The 16,031-nt window shown below is 29.8% G+C and overlaps 1 protein-coding gene across 1 annotated transcript; it reads left to right on the forward strand.

The window, feature by feature from the left end:
* The first annotated feature begins 14,406 nt into the window (after positions 1–14,406).
* Positions 14,407–15,409, forward strand: LOC129313731 (protein P21-like). The gene has a single exon (XM_054957074.1). It carries the CDS (start codon positions 14,439–14,441, stop codon positions 15,120–15,122), a length of 684 nt encoding a protein of 227 aa, XP_054813049.1. The 5' UTR covers positions 14,407–14,438; the 3' UTR covers positions 15,123–15,409.
* Positions 15,410–16,031: the final 622 nt, after the last annotated feature.

Here is a 16,031-nt window from a genome sequence, read left to right on the forward strand (position 1 = left end):
ACCATTTTTAAGTTAAGATTTGTAGTTGGAAGATGATTTTCAAACCTTGAGAGCTTTAGGTCCGAACCTATTAACTTAAATGAAGTTAATAGGGATTGTTTAAGTTATTTAAACCTAAAGATAGAGGTTTTATGCATCTATGAGAGTGGGCTCTCAATTATGGACTAATTTATGCATTTAAATGCTATAAATAATGGTGCTTGAGGTAGATGGCTGCCATTGATGTTGATTAAGAATTGTGTTAGTGTTAGGTAGAACTAATGAGGGCTAATGAACCTAGTATGATGATTAAACTCAATAGAGAGTTTTGGGTTAATTAAAGGGTTGAAATTTGAGAGGTAAAGTGAGTAAGTTGTGACATTAATGATGATTTAGGGTTGTTGGATGATATATTAGTGATTATTCAATTGAAGTTAACGGGAGTTAAATAACTCATTGGATGTAAGGTTGATCTTGTAATTAAGAAATTTAGTTATTAAAGTGTGAAATTAATATTGAAAGTGGTGATTTTAATGATTACTAGTAATGGGTGTTAATGTAATTGTAGACTAACCTCATGAAGCACTAGTGAGCTTGAATTTAGCTCTGAAAGCAAACTATGATTGAAGGGTCACCTTTGACCTCTCAAAGGTTTAAGGTAATCGAAGGGAACCTAATTTATGTAGTTGAATATTAATGGATTCTTATTGAAATGGATGATTTGAAACATGTTTTTTATTTTAAACTCTTGATGCAAAATTGGCACATTTGAGAATGTGATATTGTTAAAGTGTTTTGTTCACTTACATATGAATAATGATGATGATTGAGATTATGTGAGTATGTGCTATTTATTATGTGGTATTTGGTATGTGGAGTGGATTATGTGAGTATAGATATGTGAATTTATGTTATGTAATTGATGATTGAGATGCATGAATATGTGGTATACATGTACTGCATGATCATTGGCAAGAATTTGCCTAGGGAGAGGAGTAGATTGGTAAATCTACATGGTATTGGCAATGATCGTTGGAATCAAGAACTTGCCTTAGCACTAACCATTAGAATCGAGAGGTAGCCCTTGTCCTATGGTTGATTCAGGACTGTCCCACTTGTTCAATGAAAGACTTAAACTTAACTAATCTCCACCGATTCATGAGGAGGCTAGATTAGATGTACGATACCCCATAGTTGTTAGTATTGGGAAAAATTAAATTACACAAGTGAGTGAGTTAACCTTAGCCTGATAGATCTTCACAAATGGAAGGCTGGGTTAGTCTGTGAAGGACGTAGCCACCAAATAACCACTAGTTTCATGTTAGAGGTAATCAAGAGGGTATAAAGTTGGCATATGATCATGCATTTAGTCCCAACCATATGGTTATTAGTATTGTGGTTCGGTATAGTTAAGAGTGTATAGTTGGTATTATTGTGACCTTAGATTGTGCATTATTGATATACATATATATGATTATATGTTTGAAGCCCGATCATATGGTTGTTATTATTGTGGCCAAGGCTATACATTGTCATACATAATTTGTATGTGTGTTTATTGCCAATTGCATCTATTTTCAATTGATATTTGATTGATATGCAACTGTATAGATTAGGTGAAACTTGGTTACTAAATGGTTGTACTCACCCCTCTATTTAATATTTTATAGGTACTAGTTTCAAGCAGAATAAAGGGAAAGCGCCAGAGGCTTAGAAACTTGGTTTCTACTGTAGGCCTCTCGTAATTTTAGTGGCATATGTGTAATTTATTGATATTGCCAACTACGATGATCATATTTTGTTATTACTTATACTACTGAATATTAAGTATTGAAAGGTGTATTTTGGGCCTAGTGTGTGTGGTATTTTTTTAGTTAAGATATATGAGCAAGGTTAAAATACTAGTACAAGTATAAATTTGACTATATGCATGGTTGTATTAGATTATATTGAGTTTTGAAATCAAAATGCCTCTCCTGCTATTTCTTAAATCAAGGGGTTGAGGTTTGAAATTGTGAAATATGTGATATTTGGTTGTTGTGGTATGTTACATAGGTTGTTCTAAGCTTATTAAGTGTAGTCTAAGGTTGGTTTTGGCTTTTGGCACTTGGATTGAGTTTTGGACACCCTAGTTGTGTTTTAAAAGTATAAATGAGTGAGTTTTCATTTTGGTGTCTAACTTTTGATTGAGAAATGATTTGAATGTGAAACTAGTGCCATTAGTTAGAGCTCAGAGAAAGTTTTTTGTAGACACCTAAATTACCTCAATGGGACATTGGACAGAGATTTAATGTGTGTCGAAAGTTCATGGCTTATGCAGTTTATGCTGTAACATAAAATTTTATATTGCAGCGTATTTTGCCAAAATCTTTATTTTTGCTCTTTTGATGTAAATTTGATATTATCTTATTTTATATGATATCCATGCTTCCTTATACATGTTTTGCTTTGACTTCAGTTTATGAAATGATTTTATATCATTTTAAGTTTTGAAAATTTAGGATCCCATTTATAAAAATTTTACAAACTTGGTAATTCATTTAGGTTATTCCTATGATTACCTTGATTTTGTGGAGTCAATTGTGGATAAGTAAGGGTGACCTTACAAGGGACAAATGAGTGGTATGATAAACAAGCTAACAAAGGACACAAGAAAATTATCTTTGAACGTAGAGATTGGGTTTGAGTACATCTCAAGCTTGGAACATTTTTAAATCTGAGGAAGACAAAGTTACATCCAAAAGGTGATAGGCCTTTTCAAGTACAAGAATGAATTAATGACAATGCTTATAAGATAGACCTTCGTAGCTCCTATAGGAATGTGCCAACTACATCCAATGTTGCAAACCTTTATTTGATACATGTGATTGAAGATCCTTTTCAAGAGGGAGGGAATGATAGGAATCAAGAGACGAGTTAAAATCTAATATTTAGTACCTTTGATCCGTTGTAGGGCATTGAAGGACCAATAACTAGATCTAGAGCTAAGAGGTTGAAAGAAGCCATGGATTTATTAATTAAGGATATTCTAATTGATTAAGGAGTCTTGGAGGCAAATGGAGCTTTTTAAGATCCGAGAAAAACTCTTAGCATACTGGGCTAACCCAATATACTCAGACCCATTAGTCCAATTAGTTTAGTTATTCTTTTTTTTTCTTGAATTTAGAAAATTAGTTTGTCTTATTTTAATTTTAAATTTAATTTTAGGAAAGTTAATTTATTTTGTTTTTAAATTCAAATAAGGATAAAATACATCCATTAGGCTTTTGTGTTTTAAGAAGATTGATTGCATTTATAATTTACTTTTCTTTCAATTTTGAGGTTATTTTAATTAGTGTTGTTTTCCATGAGATAACATACCATGAAATTTTAAGTTATTGAGTGCTATTGTTTGTTTGACTTGTATCATTCAATTATGTGTATTTTGTGAATAATTTGCCAAATAGGTTATCATATAATTTTTGACTACTTGTACAAATATTAGAGTTAATTTAAATGTGTATTTTGTGCCCTATGTTGTATATAAAGTGCTTGTAGAGTTTATATAAGACCAAAATACTAGTGTAAGTAAGGATAAGTGTAAATACAAGATTATTGTGGAATATGTGTTGATTTATGAGATATAGGCTTCCCCTTATATTTTTGTGATCAAGGGATTGAGCATGAAAAATGTGTGACATGTATGATTGGATTGTCATGGTGTCTTACACAAGTCTTTTGTAGTCCTTTAAGTGTGATATAAAAGGTATATGTGAGCTTTGGTAGTTGAAAATGAAATTAGACATTCTAAGTATGTTTTTAAGTTTGAAAAGAGTGAGTGTATAATAAGGTGTCCAACTTTTTAATGAGATATGATATTTGAGTGAATTCAGTGCCATTAGTTAGTACTCTGAAAGAGCTTTCTATACACACTTAGATCACCTCAATTGGTTGTAAAAAGTTTATCTCGAGAACTATCATTTGATAGCACTTGCCCTATTATGATAACTATAATGTGCCACAATGTATAAAACAGAGCAAAACATTCTGCGACACATAAATTATATGCCACAATGCATCTCTATTTTGTTGTTTTGAAATATTGTTTTTAACCTAATTGCAAGTGCTTTGTTATAAATAGATATCCCATGCTTCTTTATATATATTTTACTCTAATTTTTCATTTATAAAAGGTATTTTGGAGTGTTTTGAAAGCTTGAAAACCTTAGATCCCATTTATATAAATTTTACAAACTTGGTAATCCTTTTAGGTTAGCCTCGTGATTACGATGGTTTTGTAGTTTTGTAGGTTAGTAAGGGTGATCTTATGATGGAAAAGGAAATACTAAAAGAGAAATTGACTTAGGTTGAGTTTAGATGGGTGTATTTGGGTTAGGAATGTGGATTTGAAATATTATATTTGAAATCTCACATTTAAAATTTAAATATTCTAAAATATTTGTTTGGATGATATAAAAAAATTTAAATTATAATATGAAAATACATTTTTTGGATCTTAAATAAAATTTCAAATTTCAAATTCTATGTTTGAATTTAAAGATAACTCAATCAATGTTGGTAGTCTAGTCCAGATCAAGGGTGGTGACCCGATCTTAGTTGAGTCTAGTTTTTTGAACTCGAATAATGTCAGTGGTCTAGTCTCAATTGGCAACAATAGTTTAGCCTTAGTGGACATTGGCTATCCGATTTAAACAATGCCTAAGGGTTAGCATGGGAAGATTACAACAATTAAAGGGTTGTGGGTTAGACTTGGATGATGAAACTAAAACATTCCCTGTCAGTAGTGGCATTTGACATTAGATGACAAAGGCAAATAGACTGAAGATAGTGATCATAGAATGATCCAAAATGGTAGTAAACTGGCACCGAATGACGATGATGCTAGTAAATCGATATTAGGTAGTAAGTGACGGTGGTCCCAATTGTTGCAGGTAGTCTAGTCCTAGTTGTTGTGGGAAATTTAGTCCTAGTTACCAATGGTGATTTGGTCCTAATCACAATTGGTGATCATGTCCTAGTTAAAGCCAATAGTATGGTCCAAATAGACTTTTGTCATTTGATCTTGGTCAAAGTCAGCCATTCGATCCTAGCCGAAGCCGTGAAGTCATAGTCGGCATTGGTTGTATGATCTTAGTTGGCACTGTTTGTGTGATCTTAGTCAAAGTTAACCATCCAAACCTAGTTAGCACCTGTAGCTTGATCCCTATTAGCATTTGCCATTAGATCCCAATCAATATTGACTATTCAATCCCGATTAGCGCTAGCATTCTAGTCCCAATCAATGCCAATAGTCTAATCGTGGTAGAAGTCAACTTGTATGACAATGATGTTGAAGTTGATAAGGTCGCTGTAATATCTCAAAAATTTAACCTTGATTAACTAAGTTTAATTAGAATAATTAAATAAATTGATGTGGTGTGTGACTAAAGAGGTTTAATGAGTGTCTTTGGTTATTTTTTTAGCCCTACATTTAGGTCTAAAGTAAAGTTAGGTCATCCAAACCTCAAAGGGAAGAAAATGAGATAATTATAGGACTGTGCCACATGTTACATCATGTAAAACCTTTGCCATGGTGCATGTGTGACAACATGTAAAGGGAAGATCTAATAGTGAAAAGAGCATAGATTAGTTCGAAAAACAAAAAGAAACTAAAGAAAAAATGAAGAGGAAATGTGGAGCTTTGTTAAGGCTTGCTACATTGAAGGTTTGGAAGCAAATTGGAGCTAGAAAACACCAAAGGTAAGTGTATCAAGCTTCCCTCTTTCTTTCTCTTCCATTTTCTTGAAGAGTTTAGTTAGGCTGAGTTAGAATAATGATTTTTAGTCCATAATGGCTATGGGTTCGAACCATTAATTTAAATAAAGTTAATGAGAGTTGTTTAGGTTATTTAAACTTTGCATTAATGGCTACACAAGTTTTTGGTTGTTGGGTGACATAAATAATTAAAAACAACATTTATTTAGGTGGTTGGATAAGTTGAAATGCCATTACTGGCGGTTTAACAATGCGTTAAGATTAATATGAGTTAAAAGGAGCTAATGAACTTAATAGGTATGTTTGAAAGTAAGGGATTGTAATTTTTGTGAGTTGGGAGTGTTGAGTTAAAGTATTAGAAATTATCCTAATGAGGATATTTGACTATCAATATGGATTAATTGTAAATTACTCATCATTGACACCATTCAAACTTGATAAGAGCTTTAAAAGTGTTTACCTTGAGAGGTTAACCTTTGATCTCTTAAAGGTTTGAGGTAATCGAGAAAAATTTAATTTATACATTTATGTGTTGAATTGATTACTGTTGAAAAGATTTGATTGATAATCACGTGATATTTATAAACAAATTTTGATGAATATTGTGGCAAAGTGATACATTTTGTGTGATGTGTGTAAGAATATGTTTAAACTAATAAAAATGGTGTATTGAGGTAGATACATATATGTATGCATGATTTATGTTGTTGATTAAGCCTAACGTGATGAAATTGTGAATTGAGATATTGTTGAACATGATTGTGTGGGAAAAAGTGTTAAGCATGTTATGGTGAAATGATATTAGTGAATTTCATATTATTGAAAAGTATGAATATGCATTCTATGTGTCAACTTTGTATGCATGGCATGATCATATGGGGTAGGAGTTTGCCTATAGGGAGAGTAGATGTTGTAAATTCATGTGGTATTGGTTGCTTACTATTAGAATCAAAAACTAGCCTAGCTGCCAACCATTGGAATTAGGAAGTAGCTATTGTCCCATTTATATTGACATGTTCTTCAATGGACTCAAACTTAACTAGTCTCCACTAGTTCATGGGGAAGTTATATTAGGATCACAAAATCCCATGGTTGTTAGTGTTAGGAAAAACTGTGTCTCATAAGTGAGTATAGTGGCCTTAGTCAAGTAACTCTTCACAAATGAAACACTTGCTAGTCTGAGTTTGTGGAAATAGCCTACTTTATAGCCATCAATTTCATGTCAAATGTATTAAGAGGGTATAAGGATGGTACTAATCATGCATATTATATCCTATCATAGTTGTTATTATTGTGGTCTGATGTAATTTAATAAGGGCATATAGTTGTTAGTATTATGACCCCATATGTGTTTTGATGTTTATCCTTGACGTAAATTGATATATATATATATATGCTTGTGTCCAACTACATGGTTTTTAGTATTGTGGTCGTGACAACATCTTGAAAAGCAAATAAATGTGTGATATTGTAATTGCCAACTACATCTATAATTGATTGATATGCATTTGTAATGGTTAGATTAACCTTAATTACTGAGTGACTATACTCATCTCTCTCTCTCTTCAATATTAGAGGAACTAGCTTATTAGATTAGAATTAGAAGGGATTCTACTGAAATCCTGCTAATAGGCCTCTTAATTTTATTTATGTGTATTTTGGCTGATATTTTCCAATTAGGCTATCATATGATCTTTAGACTACTTGCACTAATTGTGAAATTGATTTGATTGTGTATTTTGTGCCCTAGGTTATATTCAACATGGTTGTAAAGTGCAACTAGGGCCAAAATACTAGTGCAAGTAGAGATATGTGTAAATAAATAGGTATTATTAATTATGTGATGATTTATGAGGATTTGACTCCCCCTAATTTATTGTGTGATCAAGAGGTTAGGTAGTGAAAATGTAATATAGGTGTAATTGATTCATTGTGATGTATTGCACGAGTCTTGTATAGTCTATTGGGTGTGATCTATGAGTTAGTAAGAGCTTTCGACACTTCGATTGAATATTAGACACCCAAATTGTGTGATAATGCTATAAAGGAGTGGGATTTAAAATGGGTATCCAACCTTTGATTGAAAAATAATTTAAATGTAAAACTAATGCCATTAGCTAAAGCTCGGAGAAAGCTTTATGTGGATACCTATATCACTTCAATTGAACATCAAAGGGAGAAATGGGGCATGTCAAAAGTTTGCCTTAGGAGCTGTCATTTGACAACAGGTTTACTATCATAAACATGTAATGCGTCATGGCACATGGCATAGAGGCAAACGTGCCATAGCATAAATGTAGTATTCCATGGTGCACCTATGCTTTTTGCTAAAATGATGTTTTTCCAACCCTTTTTGCAAATGCTTTATTACATATTGGTATCTCATGCTTCCGTGAAGTTGTTTTACTCTGAATTTATATTTATAAAAGCATACTGGAGTGTTTTAAGTTTAAAAAACTTAGGATTCCATTTATGTAAATTTTATAAACTTGGTAATCCACTTGGATTAGTGCCATGGTTAACTTGAGTTTTGGAGAAAATTGTAAGTTTGTGAGGGCAACCTTATAGTAGCGAAGTCGATGAATGAAGGATTTGAAATAATAGCAAAGTCAACAAAGGAAAAGAGAGGCTTCTATGGAAATTTGAAATAATATAGGTTTAAAAAGGATTTGAAATTATAATGAAATTAAAGTAGGATTTGGATTTGGATTTAGATCAAATTCAAATTTACACATTTTTAATTACCCAAATAATAAATTTCGCTCAAATTCAAATCCAAATCCATATGCATCCAAACATAACATTAAAAAATTTGAAATTTAAGGAGGGAATTGAGTTAACTAAATTGGTAGAATGTAGAATGTAGTGTGGAAATGAAATAGAAAGGAGATTGTAATAGGAATTATTGAAGAAAATCAAAACATGTAATTGACAATTATTATGACTTATGAGTCATTTGCTTAGATAGAGTGTCATGTATAAATTTTTTTGTCATGAAAAAATTGACAGTCAAACTTTATTGGAGTTAACAACATGGGCAAAACTGAACAATTTAGGATAATGAATAAAAGTGAGGTGAAACAAAATGTTTGTGGAGAAAAGTGAAACAAATTAATGTTTAGGATAATGGGTGCTAAAAATGGACTTTAACTCATTAAAGAAAAAAGATAAATTTAAAAAGGTTAATGAGCATTTTATACCCTAAACTATTGTATAAATAATATCTTGATTCCTGAACTTTTAAAATATATAAAAACTCCTTTCAACTTCTAAATTTTGAATTCTTCAATTGTCATCGTTAAGTTGAAGCAAACGGCCGTTACTTTTATAGTTATATGGCCCAATCATTTTTTGACGTGGCATTCATCTTAACCTTTAAAAATAATGGTTGTTTTATCTAACTTAATGACAAGATTTCATATGCTTGAAATTTAGAAGTTGCGAGAAGTTTTTGTATATTTCAGAAGTTTAAAATTTAGGATATTATTTGCACAGTCATTTAAAATTTAAGATGTTCATTGACCCAATTTAAAAATAAAAAACTTGGTATATGGTTCATCAACTAATAATCAATTTTGTGTCCAAAAAATGCCTGATCATAATGCACAGGCGGAGTAAAATTGTAAACTGAAAACGTGGTTTTGAAAATAAATAAATTGTGTCTACTATTTTAATTATGATAAAGACTCTATAAATTTTATCGAAAAAAAGACTCTATAAATTATTGTGCCGTGTTACCTTCGTCAACTAGACAAGTTGACTTGCTTTGGAGTTGGATAGCCCCCATTCATAATAAATTCCTTTCCTCGTCGACCACATTGATGTATTGCAAAATATCTTGGCAAATTCCTTTTTTCCAGGAAAAGTCATTAGAGACATGTATATTAATATAACTTAAAGCAAATAAATCCATATTTTTCTATATTTTCAATATTTTAGTGTACTAATCTTAATTAGTTTCCTCATTCAACACTTCGCTTTTTCACTTTCTCTCTTTGCATTTACAATGTCTTTTTTAATATATATATATATATATATAAACAAAATGTTACCAGTCTATGGACTTGTTTGGTTTGTTCTCATTTTTTTATTTTAAAAAAAATTAAAACAAAAATAAATGAAATTCCATTTAATTATGTTCATTTAAAAGCAATTTTATAGTTAAAAAAATTAATAGTGGTGGTTGATAATGATTAATGATAATGGTCTGTGATAGTGATTAGTCAAAACTAAACGTAATTTACAATAATTAAATGTAATATGCATTTTAAAAATAAAAAATAAAAACAACTCTAAGTTATTTCCATTTTTATTTAAAAAAATGAAAATAGTTTTGAAAATATTAAAATCTATAAACATTTAACCAAACAAACATTTTTATTTTTTATTTTAAAAACAGAAAATATATATTTTTTAAAAACACCATTAAATAATTATTTCACGGCTCTCTGAAAAATTCAGGTATTGATTGGACCTCTGTTCAAATTAGAGAAGCAGAACTTGTAGGCACAACAATAGTGCATGAACATATCGTCTCTATATAATTGCATTTACGCTTCTTGAGTTCTTTCTTCATCTTCTTTGAGAGTTTGAACCCCCCCCAAAAAAAAAAAGAAAAATCCATTTTTCATCTCCTAATTTTTGTTATTTTTTATTTAATGTAAAGAAAATAATTCTAATCAAGCTCGATCTTACTCGACTACCCTTACTTTTTCAAAGTACAAACAGTAGTTTTCAATATCGACTCACTAAAATAGTTCTTTTCATGTTTAACAATTTTGTGAAAATGTTGTAGAATTATTTAAAAAAATAATTGAGAAAAAAGTATATGTCGAATTAAGTTGTATGTATCTTTTTTTTTTTTTTGTGTCAGGAAATGCTTGATAATACGATTTTTATAAGCCGTATGGGAAGCTTCATCTTCATAAAAGAATAGACATGTCATATCATCAATCACACTCATTTATTTATTATCATAAATATGACCTTGTTTAAGGGGAAATACTTATAGCGTATTAACGTGATTGCGTTTAAGTACTCTTTTCCTATTGACTTAACCATGCATGATTAAATAATTTAATTATTTTTAATAATAAAAAATTGGAATTAGTTGAATTCTGGTCAGGGAATTCATATTATTGTAATTTTTCGTTGCCAATTACAGAATCCATTAGCATTATTTATATTATAGCAACATATTTTTTTAAAACAAGGGGGAGCATAATATATAAGTTTCTCATTTCAAGAAATTCTTGGAAGTACCTAGTGGATCATGTCATTCATAATTCATCTAATAAAAACATAATATTCAGATAATATTAAATATAAATTAATTTTGATATTAATGTTAGTAGGGAGAAAATACAAGAAATTAAATAAGAATTTTATTATAAAAATAAAATTATTAAAAATAATGATAATATTTTATTTAATTGATTTATTTTAATTTTATTAGAAACACAATAAATAACGTGGTGTATTGGGTCCATCCAAAAATTGTCATTTCGATCTGCTATATTTTTTTAATTAAGGAATCAATTATCTTTAGAATAATAGTCAATTTTTCTTAAGGTCTCCAGAAATAATGTATTGCTGATATCACATTGTTTTTGTTTTGTCAAAATACCTTCAGAGATTGATTCAGAATTCTCAAATATAATTACTATATTTTTTAGATGGTTATCACGCATCATTTGCCTTAAATTAACATGAACAGAATTCAAAAAAAAATTCATTATATAGGATCAAAATAAATGCATATCTAAAATTAAAGTTGGGTGGTGTTGAATGAAATTTTCCTATATGTAAATGAAAAAATAATAATATGAAATTGAAAGTCTTAATCACTATTAGTGTTTGGTTTTGTAATTTAATTAAATATTTCATTTTATTGCAAAATCAAAGAATTTTGGGTCTCATGATATGTGTGTGTTTGGTAAACACACACATTCAACTAACATAATATAATCAAATCCCACTTGTTAAGTTAATTATTAGACTATTTAGTTTTCAATAGAAAATTCATTAGTGATAGGAATTAGGGGACAAGTCAAAATCTAATATTTAGTATTTTTGATTCATTGTAGGGCGGTTGGAAAATCAATGACTAGAATCAAAATTAAAAGGACAAAAGAAACTTTATATTCATTAATTATTGATGTGTTACACGATTAAGGAGTCCTAAGAGCAAAAAGAGTTCTAGAATATTCAAGAAAAACTCTTAACATATTAAGCCTAGCTTAGCTAATTTAGTGAATATTCTTTGTTAAATTAGTGAATTAGTTTATCTTATTTAAAATTCATATTTAAATTTAAGAAATTAGTTTATTTTGTTTTAAATTTAAATAAGAATAAAATATATCATTAAAGATATAATTTATCGATTTGGAGTCCTAGATTAACTAGGATTACGTTATTCAAGTTTTTAAAAAGTTAAGCCATTTGTATTTTGCAGGTTTGATTGAATTACTGAATTGAATTTTCTTTTAATTGTAAGGCTATTTTGATGAGTGTTATTCTTCATGAAATAACATATTATGAGATTTTGAATTATAGTAAGTTATCATGTGGATTTTCATGACAATTGTTATCACAAAATGTTAAAAGAGTTAGATTGTACAATCTCATAAATTTTTCCAAACTAGCTAAGATAATTTAGATCCAACTTGGGTGACAGAGCACTATAATACTTATATAGAGTAGTGAGATTTGAATCATCTAAATTAAAATCTAAACAATTCAAACTAACCTGTTTTTTTATATTTATTTAAATAAAAAAATTTTAATTTTTTTAAAAAATCTGTCCTCCACCAACCTAGACAATATATATTTAATCTAGATAGTCCAACTTAATATTAGAAGTTTTTATAATTTTTATATATTGCTTATCTAAACATATTTTAGATAGTCTAAATTTAATATTAATTTTTTATAATTTTTAAAAATTTTTATTTTTTGTAAATATAATATTAAAAATACTGATAATCTCATTGCTAGAGCTTTCAAAAAAGATATTTTTCTTAAAAAAATTAAAAGTTAAAAATTATAAATATGAATTGTTTAGAGTAAATTTGAATAATTATTTTTAAAAAATTATAAAAATTTTAATACCTTCAAATTAAATTTAGACTGTCCAAATTGGTGATAAATCATATTTATTAATAAAATTATAATTCTTTAAATTTTTTTATTTGTATAAAAGAGAAAATTGAATTCTAAACTATAGGCCCAAGAGTGTTGAGGATCAACCTAAAACTCATTTTTTGTATAATATTAAACTATGCAATATGATCATTATCATTAACAAAGTTAACTTGAACTGTTAATTAACCAAAAAATAATAGAAAATAACTTCCAAAATTACAGAAAAAACTAATAAAATTTTATTGATCATTTTCTATAATTTTTTGGATCCTTATTTATAATTTTTGAATCCTTTATTATAATTTTTTATTCTTTTCTATAATTTTTAAAGTCTTTTGCTGTTAGATTTTGCTTAACTAACCATTAAAGTTAAATTTTAGTCAAAATAAAGATAATCATTTATATCCTTTTCAAAGGTTAAGGGAAAATATTATATAAAAAAATAAGTTTAAAATTTCAAACATTCTGAATCTATAGTTTAGAGTCAATTTACTTATTTACTCTTTTTTATTTTAATAAATATAAAATAAAAAATTTAAACTTGAATTATCTGGATTAAAATTTGGGCGACTTCATGACCCTTGATAAGCATTCATGGGAGTTGAGTATAGTACGGACACCGAACGCAGTTTACGTATGCCAACATCCTACCTAGATGATCTGGCACAACACAATCCAATCGCGTTCATTATTCAAAGCCAACTTGTCCACTACTCTAATGCTCCACGGGATTCGTTTAAGTGCTAAGTGCGTTGATGAGTACGATGGTAGTCAGCGCTAAACTATTTAAATTTTAATTTAAATAATTTAAATTTAAAGTACTATTGCACTTTATATTTATTTAAATAAAAATTATAAAATAATTTTTTTATTTTAAATATGATCTAGATTTAATTTAGAGGGCTTAATTTATTATTAAGAGTTTTATAATTGATATACATTAACTATTAAGGTGTACTCTGCATCATCTAGATCTAATCTAGTGTTAATTTGGACAGTGTAGAGTATATCTGGATAGAATATTAAATTGAGCTTTCCAAATTAAATCTACATCATATTAAAAATAAAAAAATATATTAAAATTATTTTATACTCCTTTTTTCCTAAATTATAGGGCATTTTTAAGACACTTTAAATAGATTAAGATTTTATTAAATGCACCAATTTCAATACTATTCTTTCTCTCTTTATAATTAATTTTCATTCATTTTCTTCTTAATGTATTAAATGATGAGTATTTTTGAAAGTTTATATTTTTATTTTGAAAAGATAAGATTGTTAAGTGTATTTAATGAGGTTTATTAATATCTGAAATTTTATCTAAAAGTATCTTATACTTATAACTAAAGACAGAAAAAATATTTTTTATTAATTTTTATTTTAATAAATATAAAATATAATAATATTTTAAATTTAGAGCAGATTAAAATTTGAAAGTGCTGCCCACCATCGCGCTCATCAGTGCTAAGCGCACTGAAATCAATCCCAATGCTCCGCGGCTTGAACCCTCTATATATAACCATCCTAGCTGCGTATACACTCACAAAGCACCCCACACAGAAATGATTGTCATAAAAAACCTCCTTGTAGTGTTTCCCATCCTTCTGGCTCTCACCTTCACTGTCACCACCCAAGCCGCCAGATTCGTTGTCACAAACAAATGCCCCTACACCGTGTGGGCAGCCTCAGTACCTGTCGGTGGCGGCCGACGGCTAAACTCCGGCGAGATGTGGACCGTTGACGTGGCCCCAGGCACCAAAGCGGCTCGCATATGGGCCCGAACAAACTGTAAATTCGACGGGTCAGGACGTGGACACTGCCAGACCGGTGATTGCGGAGGCTTGCTTCAATGCAATGCCTATGGAACTCCCCCAAATACCCTTGCAGAATTTGCCCTTAACCAATACATGAACAAGGACTTTTTCGACATTTCACTCATCGACGGCTTCAATGTTCCCATGGATTTCAGCCCAACCTCTAATGGCTGCACACGTGGCATCTGGTGCACCGCCGATATCAAGGGACAGTGCCCAAACCAGCTAAAAGCTCCAGGAGGCTGTAATAACGCATGCACAGTATTTAAGACAGATCAGTATTGTTGCAACTCTGGAAGCTGTGGACCAACTGATTATTCTAGATTCTTCAAGAAGAGGTGTCCTGATGCTTATAGCTATCCCAAGGATGATGCAACTAGCACTTTCACTTGCCCAGGAGGAACAAACTATAAGGTTGTCTTTTGCCCTTAATTAGATAATGTCATCAGTACCTTGTTTTCTTATTACTACACCTTGAAATAGAAGACTGGGTCTGTACCGTGGGGTGATAATAAGTTCTGATCTATGGTTATGATCATACTTGAATGGCTCTCTTGTTCGTTGTATTCTGGTGGGCACGGCATATGCGAGCTTCTCTGACTCTGTCCGTGTAAATTTAAGGCTAGCTAGTCCCTACCTATACTGAAACACGTTAAAGTTACAGGATTGATAATAGTGTTTTCCTCGAGGAAATAAAAAATTATTGTATCCACGTGTAATGGCAGAGCCTCGTTGATCTGATCGATCCCATTTCGCTTTACGAAAAATTCTATATTGATGTCTGAAACTGGCTATTTTGTACATCTTGACTCTAAAGTTTTGAACAGCCTGATGGGCTCAGGGAACGCCTATCATAATGACCTCAACAACAGTTACAGCTTTTATTTTGCTAGATAAAGTTGACTATATAAATTATGTGATGTTATTATACTTTATTATTTATTAAATTTTTAAAAATATTATTAATTAAGAGATCACGTTTAATAAATTATAAAAATATTTTTTTAAGTCTTGTTCTACTCCTCTTAATAAGGCTTAAAATTATATGTTTCACTTTTTTTACTGATGCCTCTCACGATCTTTTTTGTACATATCCAAACCATTTCAAATGATTTTCTATCATTTTTTTCTCAATAGATGCTACCCTCACTTTTTTGCGTACGTGTTCATTTTAAATTTTATCTTTACGTTTATGTTCGTACATCCATCGTAACATTCTCATCTCTGTTACTCCAACTTTATACTATTGTTGTCTTGTTAGAGCCTAGCATTTACTACTATATAATATAACCGGTCTAATAACAGTATGATAAAACTTTTCTTTAAGTTTATTGAGCACCT

Source organism: Prosopis cineraria, unplaced genomic scaffold (assembly GCF_029017545.1).
Source record: "Prosopis cineraria cultivar Desert tree isolate PC_DT_omini unplaced genomic scaffold, ASM2901754v1 PC6, whole genome shotgun sequence".
NCBI classification, from domain to species: domain Eukaryota; kingdom Viridiplantae; phylum Streptophyta; class Magnoliopsida; order Fabales; family Fabaceae; genus Prosopis; species Prosopis cineraria.

Excerpts from the sequence above, each read along its gene's own strand:
- LOC129313731 (XM_054957074.1), top strand. The coding sequence starts at position 14,439 with ATGATTGTCATAAAAAACCTCCTTGTAGTGTTTCCCATCCTTCTGGCT.